General features: G+C 32.6%; 1 protein-coding gene and 1 long non-coding RNA gene across 7 annotated transcripts in view; one reads left to right on the top strand and one right to left on the bottom strand.

Moving 5' to 3' along the window:
* Hnf4 (Hepatocyte nuclear factor 4) overlaps positions 1-21,010 on the top strand; it is a 120,838-nt gene that overhangs the window by 44,951 nt on the left and 54,877 nt on the right. Inside the window, exon 1 of one of the 4 annotated variants that reach the window (XM_075293254.1) lies at positions 14,139-15,405. The exons of the other annotated variants lie outside the window; for them this stretch is intronic. Within the exon in view, the coding sequence (XP_075149369.1) occupies positions 15,309-15,405 (97 nt within the window). The 5' untranslated portion in view covers positions 14,139-15,308. Of the gene's footprint in view, positions 1-14,138; positions 15,406-21,010 lie in introns of those variants that run through there. 4 annotated transcript variants of the gene reach the window in all.
* LOC142226726 (uncharacterized) lies at positions 1,870-10,778 on the bottom strand. 3 transcript variants are annotated; one of them, XR_012719735.1, is made up of 2 exons: positions 10,421-10,778; positions 1,870-2,228 (listed from the first exon to the last, which is right to left on the bottom strand). It is a non-coding gene; the product is annotated as an uncharacterized LOC142226726 (long non-coding RNA). The 3 variants fall into 3 exon arrangements; XR_012719737.1 differs by having other exon boundaries at positions 1,870-2,282; XR_012719736.1 differs by lacking the exon at positions 1,870-2,228 and adding an exon at positions 10,027-10,351.

Below are 21,010 nucleotides of genomic sequence, written 5' to 3' on the forward strand. Positions count from 1 at the left end.
CTGTATAGAGGATATGTAATTTTTAACCAGGCTGAATGTGGGTTTCTTTAACTAAAATTTAATTCATTCTAGTTGAATATGGTTTTCTGTAAAGATATTTTAATTTGGAATTCAAAAATCTCCATAGCAACGATTTTCTATAAGATTTTCAAATGTTTAGTTGACGATTTTCCAACGAAAATCTCAATTCAGCTGGGCTGAATATGATTTGCTAAAGAAAATCCGAAAGCAATTTAGCTTAATATAAATTTCTCTGTTCAACCATGCTAATTTTATTAGTACCGGCTTGAGAGGAAAGTTTTGACCATGCTGAATTATAGTTTCTTTAACCAAAATTTTATTCAGCCTAGCTGAATATGGTTTTCTGTAAATATATTTTAATTTGGACTTCAAAAATCGCCATAGCAATGATTTTCTATAAAATGTTCAAATGTTTAGCTGACGATTTTCTAACGAAAATCTCAATTCAGCTGGGCTGAATATGATTTTCTAAAGTAAATCCGAAAGCAATTTAGCTGAATATGAATTTTTCTGTTCAACCATCTTAATTTTATTAGTACTGGCTGAAGAGGAAAGCCTTGACCATGCTGAATTGGAGTTTCTTTAAAAAAATTTAATTCATCCTAGCTGAATATGGTTTTCTGTAAGTATATTTTAATTTGGACTTCTAAAATCGCCATAGCAATGATTTTCTATAAAATGTTCAAATGTTTAGTTGACGATTTTTTAACGAAAATCTCAATTCAGCTTGGCTGAATATGATTTTCTAAAGTAAATCCGAAAGCAATGCAATTGAATATGAATTTCTCTGTTCAACCATCCTAATTTTATTAGTACCGGCTGAAGAGGAAAGTTTTGACCATGCTGAATTGGAGTTTCTTTAAATAAAATGTTATTCAGCTTAGCTGAATATGGTTTTCGGTAAGTATATATTAATTTAGCCTTCAAAAATGCTCATAGAAACGATTTTCTGTAAGAGTTTCCATTTGTTTAGGTAAAGTTTTTTTCAAACGAAAAACCTCCATTCAGCTTGGCTGAATATAATTTTCTAAAGTAAATCCGAAAACAATTTAGCTGAATATGAATTTCTCTGTTCACATATTTTTCTTGTGTATATTATTCTGTCTTTAGCTATCTAAAACTTTAATCATGGAACTTTTGGTCGCTTATGTACGCAACATGGTGTTGTTTTGCATTTCTGCATTGATGACATACAAAAGCAAATATTATTGCTATTTTTCATATGGTCACATATATTATTTTTATATGTATGGATAAATAATTTTTATTTATTTATTTATACGGGCAATATGTGCCTATCTATACGAAATGAGTAAGGTTTTGCATGAGGGCGAAGTAAACAAATGTTGCACACCGTTTTAAGCTGTGATCCAACGATATTCATGTCCGTCCATCTGCATGGCTCCTATACGCTATTATCCACACAATGTTCATCCTGTTGTTGTTTTTTTGTTTTTGAGTTGTTGTTCCCTTTCTCCCCTCAGAATTATGAAAATTAGTCACATCCCCAACAACGGAATGACTATGAAGACTGCATTAAATGCAAAATTCATTCTGGTTTCATATCTTGTCTCTCGGGGGGTGATTACTCAGCTTTGCTATTGTTATTGTTCGATCATGTAAATCGCTGTGCTACACGTGATTATCGTAAGAAATTTAAATAAAATTTTGCTTTGTAACGCTTATATGCTTAAACACAGATCACTTTGCCACATTGTAAACAAATATGGCAACCTTACGATTTGAGACAAATGTGTCATCGATACAAGTTCGAAAGGGCAATTGATGTTGGTTGGTTGGTTCTATAACACAAAAAAAATTGTATTATTTTTATTCAACATTTTAAAATAAGAATCTCATTAATTATTATTAAATATGATGCAATATTCGATTAGCACGAGTGATATGAGGCTTAAAGTTCATCGATTACAGTTATCAATTATTACCAGTTATGCAGATGTCATGGTGACGATAAATAAATTTACGTATAATTATAATTTCTTTTTTCGGAAAAATTAGGAATTGTTATTGTTATGCATTTGAACCTTACTTCTTTCGTGTACCATTTTGACATTCTTTTCCAATTGGTGATACTTTTGTGCCATTAATTGCCATAGGTTACGTAGGTATAGCGGTAGACTCCTCTAGAGTATTCGGTCCATTGTGATACCATATGTGGTGAAGTTATCAATGAGTGCTGTCCGATTCTATAACGAAAGCAATGACAGAAGTCCTTAGTTTCGTTATGTCGAAACTAATGACTTTTGTCATTTGTTTGAAAAAAAAAAAAAAATACTAAATCCTGGGCATTATAAATTTTAGTTTTTTTTTGCATTTCAGTCAATGAAATGAAGTCGTGGGACTGAGAGAATCTGACTGTACAGATTTCAAAATATCCACAGCAAATTCCCCAAATATCTGTAAAAATCACGAATACTTGTAACACATTGTCCAAAGATAATGAACTGCCCAGCAAAAATATTTTGAAGTTCTTCCAAAGGCACAACTTTAAAAGCACTTCCAGAAGTTGCACTCCCAATTTTATTCTTTATTTTAACTACCCAGGAAGTTCTTTTAATTAAAATTTTTATAACTTGGTTTTTTCATACTTTTAATGGATAATTTTGACTTTTTTTGTTTCAAATAGGTTAAAAACAGAGTAAGAATTCATGAAATTGTACAAATCATTTAAATTTTGCTGAAAAAAAATGCTAAATCCAATCTGAAAAAAATGTGAATTTTTGAAAATATTTGAGGTCAAACGTTTCCGACAAGCGTTAGAATCCATTAAAAATTATAGAAAACTATAAAAATTATTTATTTGACAAAATATCACAGAATTTTTTAATTTACATCCAAAACATTGAATTCGGATCACACCTAAAGAAGTGATGCAAATCCAGTGCAACGGCTGTTGAAATGGAGGACACCTATGACAAGCCCATATTAAATTAATCGCTTCTGCGTCAATTTTGCACCACTTCCGGATCCAAAAAAAACAGTTTCATTACTTTTTTGACGACGCTTTTTTTTGCTGGGTGGTCAATTTGGTGAAATTATTTTTTGAGAAAAATTTTTAAAAAAGTGCAGATTCCAAAAATTGAATATTACTTAAATTTATACGCCAATGGTTCCAAACTCTATAGAATATATAAATAAAGAGTTTTGGTCTCTACTCCAGGCCTCTAAAAACTTTTTATATCTGTCTCTTCAGAAAGAAAATTTAGGTAGAAAAGAGTTGCCATTTTGGCATGACTCCAGGATATCTAATGCAACAAAGTATTAAAGAACTATATTTTTTAATGTTTATACCCATCACCATAGAATGGTGATGGGGGTATAATAAGTTTGTCATTCCGTGTGTAACACATCGAAATATCGACTTTCGACTATATAAAGTATATATATAATCTTGATCAGGGAGAAATTCTAAGACGATATAAGCATGTTCGTCTATCTGTCTGTTGTAATAATGCTACAGACTTCAATAATTGCGCTATCGTCCTGAAATTTGGCACAGATTCGTTTTTTGGTTGCAGGCAGGTCAATTTCGAAGATGGGTTATATCGGTCCAAGTTTTGATATAGTCCCCATATAAACCGATTTCTCGATTTGGGGTCTTAGTTTTTAGTTTTTGTCCAAATAGCCTGAAATTGAAAATCTAGAGGTACTTGAGGACCATAAAGAGGTGTGCCGAAAATGGTGCCCATAGGATTATGTTTTGGTATAGCCCCCATATAGACCGATCTCCCGATTTTGCTTCAGGGGCCTCTAGAAACTGTATTTTCTATCCGATTTGCCTGAAATTGAAAATCTAGAGGTATTTTAGGACTATAAAGAGGTGTGACGAAAATGGTCCGTATCGGTCCATGTTTTGATATAGTCGCCATATAGACCGATTTCCCAATTTTTATTTTTTGGCTTCTATAAACTGTATTTATTACCCGATTTGGAAATCTAGAGGTATTTCGGGACCCCAAATATGTGTGCCGAAATTGAGGTGTATCGGTACAATTTTTGGTATAACCCCCATATAGACCGATCTCTCGGTTTTATTTCTTGGGCATCTAGAGACTATATTTTCTAGCCGATTTGCTCGAAATTGAAAATCTACAGGTATTTTAAGATCACAAACAGGTGTGTCGCAAATGGTGCCTATTGGTCCATATTTTGGTATAGCCCCCATATAGACCGATCTCCCGACTTTATTTCTTGGGCTTCTAGAATCCGTAGTTTTTTATCCAAATTGGCGGAAATTAGAAATATAGACGTATCTTAGGACCATAAAGAGGTGTGGAAAACGCTCCGTATCGGTCCATGGTTTGGTATAGCCCCTATATAGACTGATCTCTCGATTTTACTTCTTGGGCTTTTAGAATTCGTAGTTTTCACCAATTCGTCTGAAAGTGGAATTCTAGAGGTGGAATAATAGGTGGTGAGTATTAGTCCATGTTTTGGTATAGGCCCCATATAGACCTAACTCCCGAATTTATTTCTAGGACTTCAAATCAAGGCGTTATTTCATCATATACACGATATGTTTATGATTTCTCTAAAACTCAAACAAAAATGGTTCTTATAAATCCAGAATCTGAGCCGGTCTTCATAGATAGAATCTTTAATTTTTTTCTTCGGGAAGCGTACTGGTTGAACTGATTTGCTTGGGAGAAGATTTGTCATCAAATCCCCTAAAATGCTATATATTATCAAGTAACCCGCTACGACGATGAGTATTCAAAGTAAACTATTATATTTGATTCATGGTGGTGGGTATTTAAGATTCGGTCCAGCCGAACTTACTGCTGTATATACTGCCTTTATTTTCAAAATCAAAAATATTAGAAATAACATAAAATTTTAGAATCAGTTTAGATTTGTTCGAATTGGCTACCTCTGCCACGAATTATGGCCTTTAAACGGCTGACAAAGCCATCAAAGATGCATTAAACTGGTTCTGCGGTATTTTGGCCCATTTCCGGAAAAGCGCCTTCTGGAAATAATCGACACTTTGGAATTTTTTAGTACCAAAGTTGCTCCTCAAAAAAGACGCTAAAGTCCAACGAATTTAAATGCAGAAATTTTGGTTGTCTTTGTGTGGTAAAAATGATGTGAGGAACCTCCATTTCAAGCCATTCGTGGTTGACGCGTGCTGAGTGCGATGGTGTTGGAGCCCTGTTGAAATGTCCATGCGACCAAAATGTTGATTGCCCATGGTTTCAATTCTCTCTTTAGGAAATTTTCCGATAATATTCGGGATTTATTTTCGATGAATACGAGTGGGTAGCGACCATCGCTCGTTACGGTGGTCCACGCCATTACCAATGACGTCGCTTGAGTTCTGGTGGCCAAACGAAGGTGCAAATTTTCAGCTGACCTCTTTTGCAAGTAAACCGATTCGTTTTTTTTTTGCAAATGCTCAAATCCCAATTGGGTTTTCGAAGTAAACTGAATTCGGTATCTGGCCATCTTCGTGCAAGCTGAGCTGCTTGGCTCTCTCCAATCTAATTTTTGTGCATCGATGAGAACTTGCTCTTTTTGGAGTTTCAATGGCTTTGGTCCAAGCTCATTTTTCAAAATACGTTGCATCTGTTCTCGCGATAGGTTCAGCTCAGGAGAAATGTCTGCTACAGCGGCGATGATTTCCATCAAATCTGGCCTTCACTTTTCTATCATTTCTTTTGGTGTTACCGGTTTTTTTTTTGGACGCGATGCGATGAATGGTATGAGCATTAAAGATTTATTCACATTTAAATGCTGAAGAGCTCTAACCAACCCACTTGTGGTTTTCCAATCAGAGCAACCATACTATCACACTGGAATTTCATCGCGAATAAATTCATTTCTGATCAAAATGCTTTTGTAAGCTTGTAAACAATAACATTAACTGTCACTGAATCCTATCTGTCAACTGTCAGAAAAGCGGCAACAATAGCAATATTTGGTACAATCTGTAGGGATGCCACCATTAGCGTAGCTAGACAATTTTCCTAGGGGGGGCTATAGACCCCCTAGCTAAAAATTTATAGACTGAACTTCTAAGTTCAATTATTGTTCTATTTCATAAAAAAGAATAAAAAAATAGACATCAAAATAATATATAATAATGCAACTAAAAGTAGTTCCACACTTTTCCCAGCAAAAAAATTGTGATTTGTTTTAAAGGCACAACTTTAAAAGCACTTCCAAAAATGTCCTCACAAAGAAGTTAATTATATTAACTATACAGGAAGTTTTTCACTTCAGTTTTTTCATATTTTAATGCGTAATTTTTGTTTTTTTTTTCAAATAGTTTAAAAAAAGAGTAAGAATAAATAAAATGGTAAAAATTATTCAAACTTTGCCACAAAAATGCTAAATCCATTATAGAAAAATCGATAATTTTTGAAAATATTCAAACAAGCGTTAGAAAGCAGTAAAAATCATAAAAAATATAAAAATTATTATAAATTAATGTTTCTTGAAGCTCGAGGTCTTTATAAATATTTATATAATTCTAACAAAACGTCGACCAAAAATCAAATAAAAAACGAATAAATAAAAATTATTTATTTGGGAAAATATCACATAATTTTTTAATTCACATTGAAAACTCTGAATTCTGATCACACCGTAAGAAGTGATGCAAAATTATTGCAACGGCTGTTGAAACGGTGGACATTCGTTCTATGACGAGTTCCTATTACATTCATCGCTTCTCCGCCAATTTTGCACCACTTCCGGACCCAAAAAGAACATTTTCACTTCTTTTTTGGCGACGCTTTTTTGCAGCATTATTAAGATATTAATTTATGAAAGAATAGTTTTAATACCAATTACTTTTTTTAATTAAGATGACTAAACCAGACTAAACAATATAATAAAGGAGCTTTACAGCCTGTTTCTGTATGTCGAATGAGCTCTGTCGATCGACTAAAATGGAAACAAACTGCTGAATTTATAACCAAAAAACAGCTGTTTCTATGCATTTCAGTCGATCGATGGAACTCGTTCGACATACAGAAACAGGCTGTTAGTTATTCAACTAAACCATAAGTTCAATCACAGTTCTATTTCATAAATATCAGACTTCAAACATTGCCATCGGGAACTGCTACCACAACCCAAGTAATTCGATTGTGCATGAAAGTCTTTAGCGGAACTTTATGCGGTTGTATATACTTGTTTAATTTTTATGAAAATGTAAAATCGTGAATAGGTTTTCAAATTCTGGGGGGGGCTAAATTTTTTCTGGGGGGTCTAAGCCCCCTCCCCAGAGGCATTCCTACGCTTATGGATGCCACTTTATGTTAGCCGGGATACATCGATATGTATAAGGCCCATATTTAGTGGCAACGCCGTTTTTGTCAAGACCTCAGTTATAACTCCGCTTATATGGAGTTTTCGAAAAGTTTGGGTTTAAGTACAAAGTGTATTGTCACGATGTGGACGAAAAGGAAGCGTTCCAGTATCTCTTATATCACTTTTTAAGAGACCCACGATTTTTCCAATGAGCTAAAGTCATTAAATAGTATAAATACGAGGGCAGTTCGGAAACTTCTTAGCCTACACCAAAAAGCGCGGTATAAACAGAAAAAATTTTAGTGTTTTGGAAACTTCCATCTCTGCTATAAACACATGTTCAATTTTGTTTCGATCTGGCAACTCCTTCATATAGAAACAGGTGTTCAAAAAAGACGCATCCGAAATTTTTTTACAATGGAAAAATTAGAAATGCGTGCTGTCATTAAATATTTACATAAAAAAGGTTTATTGGGACAAGAAATTCATAATGATATGGTGAATGTGTTAGGTGAAAGTGCTCCTCCATATGCAACAGTAAAAAATTGGGTTGCTGAATTTAAACGTGGTCGTACAAGCATTGAAGATGAACCACGTAGTGGACGTCCAAAAACAGCAACAACAACAGAAATTGTAGCTAAAGTGCATGATATGGTATTAAATGATCGACGAATAAAAGTGCGTGAAATTGCTAATATCATGGGCATCTCAAATGATTGAGTCCATTTAATTTTGCATGAAGAACTACAGATGAAAAAGCTTTCTGCAAGATGGGTGCCGCATTTGTTAACAGTCGATCAAAAACGCATAAGAATGAACATTTCTCAAGCTTCTTTGGATCGTTTTAAGCGAAATAAAATGGATTTTAAGTGTTGTTTCATAACTGTTGATGAGACATGGATCCACCACTATACTCCAGACACAAAAGAACAATCCAAACAATGGACTGAAGCTGGAGGAAGTGCCACAAAGAAGGCAAAAACAATTAAATCGGCTGGTAAGGTTATGGCAACGGTTTTTGGGATTTCAAAGGTATTTTATTAATTGACTATCTGTTCTGCAAAAGGGTAAAACAAAAAAATTAAGAGTACTATTGGAACCTTTTGGATCAATTAAATGTACAAATTCGAGAAAAACGTTCTGGCTTACAACACAAAAAAATTATTTTTCATCAAGACAACACACCAGCGCACAAGAGTATTTTAACAAGGGCTAAAATCAACGAATTAAAGTACGAGTTGCTTGAACACCCACCTTATTCTCCTGATTTAGCTCCCAGTGACTTTTACTTGTTCCCAATTTTAAAAAAATTCCTTGCTGGCAAGCGTTTTACCTCAAATGAAGATGCAATTACATTTGTAAACCACTATTTTGAAGACCTTGAGGAAAACTATTTTAATCAAGGGATAGAATTGCTAGAAAAGCGTTGGACTAAGTCTATTGAAGTTTCAGAAGATTATAGAAAAATAAAAATATTTTTGAATTCTCTTTCATTGATAGGCTAAGAAGTTTCCCAACCGCCCTCATAGTATATATTTGGCCAAATAATTTAATGATTGATTTGCAACCTTTGATAAATTATATCTCTGCAAGATTGATAATAATTTGCGAACTATATATCTATGCGATCTGCTCATTATAATACGACACGTGTAATATTATTAGTATTGTAATACATTCAGTATATTTGCAGCGTTTTGCTAATACCTTCAACATTGTTTTAAAACAAAATTCTTGTAGTTTTTCATATATCATTGTCTACTGCTATAGCTAACACATGATATTAACTTAATAAATAATTTATAGAGCAATTAGTTGTATTTTGTTAATGTTACATGCTTAATTGGTTTTTGCTCACAATGAAGTGGAATACCGAATACATATATGGAACAGTAATATTAGTATAGCAAATTTCATACAGAATAATCATATTTCGCAATTTCATTTTTGGCCAACATGAAGATGTTAAATGTTATCTATTACCTGATTTTCAAACCCTTGAAATGTTACACATGCAAATGCAAAAAGCCTCTTTGGTCTTGCTTTTTTTTGGCGAAAAGTCAATTTCTCGGCCTTGCATGTTTATTTTTTATTGTTCTTTTATCTTTTATGTTAACGTGACAAATCATTTAGTCTCTTTTAAAAATAATTTTGAAAAACATTAGCATTGGAATTGAAGATATTTCATTCTTTCTTTTAACATTTCGACTTCATTGAATAACTCCTACGCCCTAGGTGTATTGTATCATATTACCGTTATCCTTTCAATTTAGCTTTTTCATAGACAAATTAGAAGAAGACGTAGTCTTGTCATAGCAAAACTGCACAGCACCAGAGGACTCTGTCAACAAAATATCATAAAGTTTGCGTCGACGTGTCTCTCAAATGTATTGCCGTTTGCGTCGGAAAATATCATAACATTTGTGTTTTTAATAAATTGCTGAATTAAAACCCACAAAAGCAATACCAAAGCTATTATAGAAAATTAAAATAAAACGTATGTGTATGTTAAATCGAATATTTATTATGGTTTTATGTGAATATTGCTGTTTTAATTAATTGCTGGGCAGAGCTGCTTTGGAAAAAATGGACAAATAACACAATTTTTCCTCTTAGCCCTCTACACCTTGACATTTGTTTTCTCTTTATAAAGAAAAAATTGTTTTATTTGTCCATTTTTTCCAAGGCAGCTCTGCCCAGGAATAAATTAAAACAGCAATATTCACATATTATAAAGGTTTAATTTTATTATTCTCAATTATCTTTGGCTTTTTTTCTAACTTGTTTTTCACTACATTTACACACAAAGTCAAGGATCTCTTTAGCAATCATAATCTCCGGCAGTGACAAAACACCTGGTCACTCTGAATACTAACTCTGACATTGAAAACTGCCATAGGTATTTCGATAACAAAAGAACAGTTATCGAGAATTATGGAGACAATTTTATATGATCCCTCATAATATTCTCACCAGTTTACTCTTCTTCTTTTGGTTTTGAGAAAAATATTAGGCACAATTGTTGGTAAATAAAATAAACGACAATGTTCAGCTTGAAATGGTATTATCAAAATACATATTAATAAAACAAAATTATTATTATTATTAGTATTAATATTACCTGGCGTGATAAGCTAAAACGTTAACAGCACCATTGCACCGTACAACATAGAGCAATTGCGGCAGCAGCGTAACACCTTACATACACCTATACATTACGTGTCAACAAAATTCAGGCTATCTATGTAGAAGAGCTGATTAAGTTTGTATTTTTGTTGTTGTTTTTTGATAAGACATATCATTTTTTTCTTTATGTATTATTTCAAAGCTATTAAAACAAACAGTCAGGCTGGCAGTCAGCTTGCAAACAAACTCGCCAACAACAAATTGCGCTGTCTCACCATTCAAAAAAGAATCGAGCCAGTTGCTTTTTCATGAACGATTGTTGTCGATTGCTTTCTACTTGTCACTCACTAGTCTTTTCCATCTATCTCATTCTCTTAATAAAATGCTCGGCTTATTTGCACAATTCTCGATATTCTTGACAGTGATGTCAATGCTGCGGTAGACATAGCGAATATAAACGCGATGAATCTAAGTAGGTTGGAGAATACTTTCAAATGTTGGATTATTGAAATGGAATAAAGTTTCATTATCTCCCTAACCCATATATAATTCCCTCAATATGGCGTTAACAGATTGGTTGATAAGTCCCCGGCCTAACAAAGAAAAACACATTTTTTGTCAAAATTCGTTTTTATACCCACCACCATAGAATGGTGACGGGGGTATAATAAGTTTGTCATTCCGCTTGTAACACATCGAAATATCGATTTCCGACTATATAAAGTATATATATTCTTGATCAGGGAGAAATTCTAAGACGATATAACGATATCCGTCTGTCCGTCTGGCTGTCTGTCTGTTGTAATCACGCTACAGTCTTCAATAATGAAGCAATCGTGCTGAAATTTTGCACAAACTCGTCTTTTGTCTGCAGGCAGGTCAAGTTCGAAGATGGGCTATATCGGTCCAAGTTTTGATATAGTCCCCATATAAACCGACCTCCCAATTTGGGGTCTTGGGCTTACAGAAATCGTAGTTTTTATCTAATGTGCCTGAAATTTGAAATCTAGAGGTATTTTATGACCATAAAGAGGTGTGCCAAAAATGGTGAGTATCGGTCCATGTTTTGGTATATCCCCCATATAGACCGATCTCCCGATTTTACTTCTTGGGCTTATAGAAACCGCAGTTTTTATCCAATTTACCTGAAATTGGAAATCGAGAGGTACTTTAGAACCGTAAAGAGGTGTGCCAAAAATGGAGAGCATCTGTCCATGTTTTGGTTTGGTCCCCATATAGACCGATCTCCCGATTTTATATCTTGGGTTTATATAATCCGTAGTTTATATACAATTTGCCTGAAATTAGAAATCTAGAGGTATTTTCGCGGCATAAAGAGGTGTGCCGAAAACGGTGGGTATCGGTCCATATTTTAGTATAGCCCCCATAAGAACGATCTCCCGATTTAACTCCTAGAAACCGTAGTTTTTATCCGATTTGCCTGAAATTGTAAATATTCTGGTATTTTAGGCTCACAAAAACGTGTATCGGATTAAGTTTTTATCGGTCCATTTGGTAATGCCTCCATATAGACCGACTTCACTTTTTGAGGGTATAGAAGGCGCACTGATCATGAAAATTGCTTGAAACTCAATGTAAAATTTCCAGATTTTACTTCTCGGGTGAAAATCTACAGATTTAACATTTCAAATCAAGATGTTGTTTTATAATTTTCTTGCACACTTACAAGAGATGTTAATGATTCCTCTAAAACTCAAACAAAAATGGTTCTTATAAATCCAGAATCTAATATAGTCCGCATAGGTGAAATCTTTAAATTTATATTCGGGAAGTGTCCTCAAGCCCTCCTGAAATCTAAAAGGAAACCCTAATATTTGGTTCATGGTGGTGGGTATTTAAGATTCGGCCCGGCCGAACTTACTGCTGTATATACTTGTTATTATTCAACATAGTTCCCTTCAAGAACAGTACAACGATTAAAACGACCTTCCAATTTTTTGATACCATTTTGGTAGTACTCCTTCGATTTTGCCTCAAAATAGGCCTCAGTTTCGGTGATCACCTCTTCATTGCAGCCAATTTTTTTTCCTGCGAGCATCCTTTTGAGGTCTGAGAACAAGAAAAGTCGCAGAGGGCCAGATATGGAGAATACGGTGGGTGGGGAAGCAATTCAAAGCCCAATTCATGAATTTTTTCCATCGTTCTCAATGACTTGTAGCACGGTGCGTTGTCTTGGTGGAACAACACTTTATTCTTCTTCATATGGGGCCGTTTTGCCGCGATTTCGACCTTCAAACCCTCCAATAATGCCATATAATAGTCACTGTTGATGGTTTTTCCCTTCTCAAGATAATCGATAAAAATTATTCCATGCGCATCCCAAAAAACAGAGGCCATTGCTTTGCCAGCGGACTTTTGAGTCTTTCCACTCAGCCGACTGTCGATTGGACTCAGGAGTGTAGTGATGGAGCCATGTTTCATCCATTGTCACATATCGACGGAAAAACTCGGGTGTATTACGAGTTAACAGCTGCAAATACCGCTCAGAATCATCAACACGTTGTTGTTTTTGGTCAAATGTGAGCTCGCGGCACCCATGCAGCGGATGCTTGAAAAGACGTCTTTCGCCCTAAGACTACCCCATGTAAACTTCATTGGTTCTGATATGATTTTGCTCCACTTTCAGATCCAAAAAGAACATTCTCATTACCTTTTGCTGGGTAATTATAGACATGAAACCTTTGTCATTACAGCAAAATTGCAGGCTCTCACCCTGCAATAGATTCTATAAAACGCCCCTTATTATTTGCAAGACCTATTCAGAAATTCTCTGCAAATTGAAAACAAATCCGATTAGTATTTTTTGTTTTGCGTATTCTATATTGCTAATTAGAATATAAACGTTTTTCTGAGGCACCGAATAGTTGCCATCACTGTTCCACTGCTCCACTACTATTCTCGCTCTCTCGTGCACACATGCCGGCTCTTTTCGGCTATTTGAATACATTTCGTTTGGGGCCACCAGTGGACACCGGCATTCTAGGTGTTTTTGTTGTTGCTTTGTTTCTTTTGCTAAAGTTAGCGGTGATCGCCGCTGCAGCAGTGGTGAGAGTACTACTAATGCTGCTACTGCTGTCATTAACACACTACGTTGTTGGTAATAGCTAAAGACAAAGTGAATTTAGTAAAATAATTAAGGTTGAGCGGCAGACGACGCATAGCGTAAGGCTAACCTAACTACCTTAGTCGTCGGTTTGCGGCGACGATTGCGGGTATGGGCTGCAGACTGACCCAGTGCTTGACCGAGAGGGGTTTGTTGTAATCATTGCTGATTGTTTGTTTGTTGTTTTTGTTCGGTCGGTCGGTCGCTCGCTCGCTCGACGTTATGGTGGACGGTTAGTTGTTGTTAACAAAATATATTGCTACTGTAGTGTTGTTGCTATTGTCAAGTTTGACGACCAATTCGACATCTACTATCATCATCTACAAAAAACAAAAAAAATAATAATAACAACAAAATAATGATATTAGAAGGCGGCTGGCTACAGCAACGACCAATATTAATAATAACAATAATACTAAGTGCTACAGCAATAGCAGCAGCAACACGAAAATATATGAAGCAGTAAAACGTATGTCCGTCCGCACGTGCGTCCCATCAAGCGGCATTCTGGTCTAACAAACGATCTTAGTAGAATATGGTTTAGTATATGTCGACAATATTTGCAGGTTTAGTCGGTATTATACGTTAGAACACAACGATCGCGTTCCGTTCGATAATCCATGGTACTCATCATACAAACCCCACTAAATCATAATCGCATCGATGATCAATCATTGATGCATGGAATTATTTACCACAAACCAAAGCGATCCGTAATTTACCGGCAATAAAATACAAGAGAAAAAAATTTCTATTTTTTGTGTGTGTAATCAAAGAAAAAAGGGATGCGTGTGTGATGATATAACCAAAAGAACGGCGGGAGATATTTCAAAGCGAGAGAACCACCATAGAATCAACAACAACAACAACAACAAAGAGTGTTTACCATTATAGTGACTTGCCACAGTAAAAAAAGAAAAAGAAAAATTGCCAAGTGAATTAACTAACGAATTTCTGCCACACCATTTTTAAGACCCTTTAGTAAAAATAATTACAATAACTAATGCTCATAACTACGTGAATAACACCAAAATATTTAAAGAAAATAAAAATTGTTAAGAACAAATACAAATTAAAATCAAATATTTGTTGTTCTTTAAGTGTGCCTGCTCTGTTGATTTGAGTGTATATTAAACCCCACATCTGCCACCACACCACCACATCACACTCAAACGCACACACACATACACACAATTATCTAAACATACCTCACATCTTTTCACTAAACTAAATCAATAGTGAATGTGTAAGCGTGCGTGTGTTTACGAAGTTGATTTGCAAATTTTGTTGTTTTATTTTTTGCGATTCTCCACGTAATGATATTCAAATATCCCCAAAATACCCTCTACTCAAACAAAAACAACATTGTTGCTCCAACAACAACAATACAAGACTAAAAATCATATATCCCATAATAATAAAGAAAACAAAAAATATCTCCACCAACAATAATAACAACACGTCACAGTAATGTGTGCTCTTGTGAATATCTGCAGTGGTGGATAAGGTGATTTCTATTTGAAAATCAATTTTGTTGTGGGCTTTTTTTTTTGCTATTAGTGATAGATTTTTGTTGTTGTTGGTATTTTGAAAAGTGATTTTTCCCAACACAACAACAAAAGTGGAAAACAAACAAGCGAGAATAATTTGTATGTGTGCACAGAACCTAATATAATCCCACTCAAAAGATTATCAACTACAAGCAAAACCATCTCTCTCTTCATCTACCCTGTGAAGTTATAGATTTCGGGAAGTTCCAATGTTTTCGAATATGCTAAAAATGAAAACGGAGATACTTACTAGTAATGGCTTCGATGACACCTACATGTTTGAGGATAATCTATTGCATATGATAGGTAAATAAAATAGAATTTAATTTTATTTTCATTAGATTTTAAGAGTTATCAATTTTGCGATTGGTTGCGATTATAATTATAACTTTAAAGAAATACATGGAAAAATAATGGAAATGTAATATTTCATGGTTTTTGAATTAAATTTCCCTAACATAAATATTAGTAATTGGGGCGAAAAAAAAATATACAAATTTGTATTGAGAACATTTTGGAAATTCATAGGAAATTTTTGGAAAAACAAATTATAAAACTACACTCAAAAAAAAGTGAACTCTCTATTTCACTAAAGCCAATTTAACTTTATTTTAGTTCATGGAATTATAATGTTTGGAGAAAGGTTCCTCTACTCTAATAATTTTTTGTGTACGTTAGTAAAATTAACTAAAACCCAGGAAAAAAATATACACAAATGAAGGATAAAGATTAACTAAATTCGTGTCTTCCACAAAATAGTTCAATATTTCTTTAAATTTGTAAATTTTACTACAAATGCGTTCATCATGAACTTCGTATGTCACTAAAGACATTCTTGCAATTTTGAACTCCAATTTTTTCCTTCAAACTACAAACTTTTCTTTAACAAGTGAAAAAACTTAATTTTATCTACTAAATTTTCTTGAATTTGTCGAAAAATATTTACTTATTTTTATTACATCGGCGTGATGACAGCGTTTGTTATACTGTTTAGTTAAAATTTTCTAAAAATATTCAAAATTTTCTAAAATTAACCGAAATTTTTCTTCCTGGTGGGTTCACTGTTTTTTTCAGTGTATAACTACTACTTTATACTTTTGCCATCTCTCTTTAGATGCACAGTGGATCCAAATCAATAATTTTGGAAACATCACAGTGACTTCTATAGCATTGCATTTAAGATTATGTTACACCGAAAAAAACAGTGAACCCACCAGGAAGAAAACTATTGGTTAATTTTTAGAAAATTTTGAATATTTTTAGAAAATTTTAACTAAACAGTATTACAACCGCTGGCATAAAGCCGATATCACAAAAATAAGTAAATAATTTCCCACAAATTCAAGAAAATTTTTTAGACATAATTTATTTTTTTTCACTTGTTAAAGAAAATTTTGTAGTTGGAGTTCAAAATTGTAAGATTGTCTTTAGTGACATACGAAGTTCATGATACACGCAGTTGTAGTAAAATTTACAAATTTAAATAAATAATGAACTATTTTGTGAGAAATACGAATTTAGTAAATTTTTATGCTTAATTTGTGTATAATTTTTCCCCGTTTTTTAGTTAATTAAGCAAAAACTTATTAGAGTGAAGGAAACTTTCTCCAAACATAATAATTCCATGAACTAAAACAAAGTTAAATTGGCTTTAGTGAAATAGAGAGTTCAAATTTTTTTGAGTGGACAAGCTAAGCCATAAGATTTAACTATAACTCATAATATAAGGACGATTTCGTACCCAGAACTTCTTAAGTTAAGGTGGGTACAAAGTTCGAGTTTAGTCACTAAAATCAAAAATAAGTCAGTCAGTAAAAAAAGTATAAATTATACATATTTTATGCAAATTTTATTATAACTTAATGGGGATAGCCCAAAGCAAATTTTCATAATGTTTATATTCTTTAAAATTGATTATTAAATCGTGAAAAATTTTAGCGGCTAAACTGGAACTTAATACCCACCTTTAAATTAAAATTCCTTACAAAAATCCCGAAAAAATTTTTGACATATTTTTATGAAAAAAAAAATAAAGGGATAGGCTCTGCTAGAGAAAATTCGTAGAAAATTACATAAAAAGTATGAAGTCTTTATGATGCCAGCTTATGAGTTGTAATAAAATCATGTAATTAAAAATGGGTGGAACATCTTGATCATATACAGGGTGAATGATATCTAATGGAACAAAGTAAATCATTATACATTTTTATAACCGGCGCCGCACTGTGGAACAGGGTATTATAAGTTTTGGCATATGTTTGCAGCACACAGAAGGAGACGAGATAGACACATGGTGTATTTAACAATAATGACCAAGGCCGGTCCCTGAATCATCTGGCCATGTCCGTCCGTCCGTCTGTACGTCTATCTAGGAAAACATTTGTATGATCAAAGTCTAGGTCGAAGTTTTGAAGTGGACTTTAAATGTACTTTAAATTTGGCACAAGTATGTGTTTGGGATGGGTATAGTCAATCCCGCCCGACTTAAGACTTTCTTTACTTGTTTTAATTTCTATTAATACACAAAAATCTTCGACAGAAATTAAAATTTTGACAAAGTTTTCTATAGAAATAAAAAAAAGTGTTCTATAGAAATAAAATTTTGACAAAATTTTCTATTGAAATAAAATTTTGACAAAATTTTATATAGAAATAAAAATTTGACAAAATTTTCTATACAAATAAAATTTTGACACAAATTTTTATAGAAATAAAATTTTGACAAACTTTTCTACAGAAATAAAATTTTGACAAAAATTTTTATAGAAATAAAATTTTGACAAAATTTTCTATAGAAATAAAATTTTGACGTAATTTTCAATATAAATAAAATTTTGACAAAATTTTCTTTAGAAATAAAATTTTGACAAAATTTTCTATAGAAATAAAAATTTGACAAAATTTTCAATAGAAATAAAATTTTGACAAAATTTTCTATAGAAATAAAGTTTTGACAAATTTTTTTTATAGAAATAAAATTTTGACAAAATTTTCTATAGAAATAAAATTTTGAAAAAATTTTCTATAGAAATAAAATTTTGACAAAATTTTCTATAGTAATAAAAAGTTGACAACAATTTTTATAGAAATAAAATTTTGACGTAATTTTCAATAGAAATGAAATTTTGACAAAATTTTCTATAGAAATAAAATTTTGACAAAATTCTGTATAGAAATAAGATTTTGACAAAAATTTCTACAGAAATAAAATTTTGCAAAATAAGATTTTTTTGTGTGGTAGCTTTTTGGTCAATTTTTCTCCAAATTTTTGTAGATTAATTTTGGCCCGAGTGGCAACCGTGTCTCTGAGTCGATCTAGCCATGTCCGTCCGTCCATATACAGAAAAAAATATTTACGTGATATTAAAGATTATGCACCCTAAATTTTAAGATGCGCAATTTACAAAATATTAAGGACAATTTTCTTTAAAATAATGAAATTTTAATTAAAATAAAGTTTGTAATCTTTGCTTCAAAAATGTTTTTCTTTAAATTTAGGACACAAATCTTGTAAATTTGCATCCCTACGTTAAAGTCGCATGTCTTTGAACTAGGGCTAATTTTCCTTAAATTAAAGAAACACATTTTTGATTTTAAGAAATTTTCCTTAAATAAACTGAATTTAAGGAAAATAAAAAAAAATTACTTTGAAGTCCGCTATAATTTGGATTTTTTAACTGTTTTTACGTGAATAGCTCTATTAATATACCGCGAAAAGAAAATGAAAATTCGATAAATCAAATCAAATCTGAATCCTAATTTTAATTTTATTGATCCTAGATTTAAGGCCAGATAGTTCGCTAAAAAATGTCTTTATTTTAAATAAGCCGCATCATTGGCTCGGAATCAATACCAAAATCCTTAAGAGAAGGTCAAAATCTTTGGATCCAAGTAAACTTTTTTTTTGAGTGTATGTAGGTCTCTTTATGAACACATTGTTTTCATCAATGTCAAGGTCGCAGTTTTGTAGTCCAATTGACATCAAATTTGGCACAAGTATGTCTTTTGGGTGCGTATATTATAGTCGACCCCGCCGACTTTCTTGTAATAATTTCTAATAATGCATTTATCATCTATGATGCGCATTCGAGAATGTTTGTTGTACGAAGTACACATAGTGTACCGGTGTACATGTAATAATGTAATGACTAATAAATAGCCTACAATTACTGTTTTTTATGTTGTATGGAATGGTAAAAATGTTGTCCAAAATGGTTGGGAAGACAGCTGTTTCGGATTTCCACATTCTCATCAGTTCCTTTTATTGAACTATCTACTCATTTCAATTATTAGAAGTTAATGGTAAAGTATTCTTCTAATGCCAAAAACAATCTTCAAAAATTCAACATGTCCAAAAAATTGTTAAAGTTATTGTGGAAAAGTAAAGAAATTTGGGAAATAACATTAACTTTTAGACTCAGTTTAGATTTGTTCGAACAGCCGTCTGTAGATGATCGACACTTTGAAATTTTTTAGTGCCAATCTTACTCTCTAAAGCCCGAGGCGCAAAAGTCCAACGGATAGAAATCGAGAGAATTTGGAGATTAGGCTATTATTCAAAAGAAATGAATCGATCAACCATCTTTTTAGGCCATCGGCCGTTTCCAGAAAACCAGAGGAATATTACCCTATTCCTAATAAATAAATCTACCTTGCTCCCTCATTATTTTATTTCAATTTTTTTTGGCAAATTTCCAAATTTTTCCCTTTCAACTTGTCCAAATCAGCTGATTGTTGTATCGTTTCAGTATTGCCAGGTTACGGAAATGATTATTGTATACGAGTGACATGCTAACCGTAACAGATGATTACACGATTGTGAAAACAACGCCTTTCGTTAATAGTTGCCACGAAATAAGCATTGCGTGGGGGTTATTAAGCATAAACAACCTTGAAACTATAGATTTTTTTAGGGGAACATTGATGCGTGTAGTTCACACGTCTATCTATGGGACAATTCGAAATACCTTTATTTAAACAACTATGCATTTAGATACGCTATATGAGTAACCATATATTAACTTTGTCAATCATTTGTGAAATTGCGTATATCTTCAAATTGGATCGCATGAAAATTATAGTTAGAATTGAAAAATAAAAATTATCTATACATTTTGGAGTTGCACTATTTCGAGGTAATTTGAAAAAAGAAAACAAAAACAAAAAAATATGACGCTTCATCTTCCTTTAACCTCACGTGAACCTGAAGGTTGTTTCATGTATATATTTAGATAAGAGTTTCGATATCTCTACCTAAGGGTGAGAGATAGTAAAGTTTAAGCAGTTCTAAGAATTAAACTTTTGCGAATTTTTTGCACCACGATTTTTAGTATCTAAACATAAATAAATAATTGAAATAATTTATAAAAAATAATAGTTTTTTATATTAAAAAAAAAATGAAATAATTAAAATTTGCTTCAAATAAAACTGTTTCAAAATTTATTATTAATATTATTGTCAACTAAGAATTCTTAGAATTTTGTTCATATATTGTGAAATTTTAATTATTCATACCCTTTATCTAAAAATGGATAAAACATTGAGACCCCTGAAATGACGTATATTTAAATGGAAAATAACAAATCAATTATTGAGTAAGGTATTGCGTAGATATAGATTAACAATTTCAAATGAAATGTTGTATCAGTTTGTTGCAAAAAATGTAGATATACAAAAAAAAAAAAAATGTCCCGTGTTAATATGATGCGAAAATTAACTTATGTTTATTGCAAAAAAAAAAAAATATTTTCCTTTAGTTTATTTATAAAATTTATAAAGTTTTTAGAGTAGTACATTGTAATTTATTAAATTGGTCTTTTAAAGGCTTTGATATGCTTAAATAAATGGAAATAAATAAAAATGTTTCTAAGAAATGTTTCCTCGCCCCTCTGAAATTTTCTTTATTCCAAA

Source organism: Haematobia irritans, chromosome 2 (genome assembly GCF_050003625.1).
Source record: "Haematobia irritans isolate KBUSLIRL chromosome 2, ASM5000362v1, whole genome shotgun sequence".
In the NCBI taxonomy this organism is placed as follows: Eukaryota; Metazoa; Arthropoda; class Insecta; order Diptera; family Muscidae; genus Haematobia; species Haematobia irritans.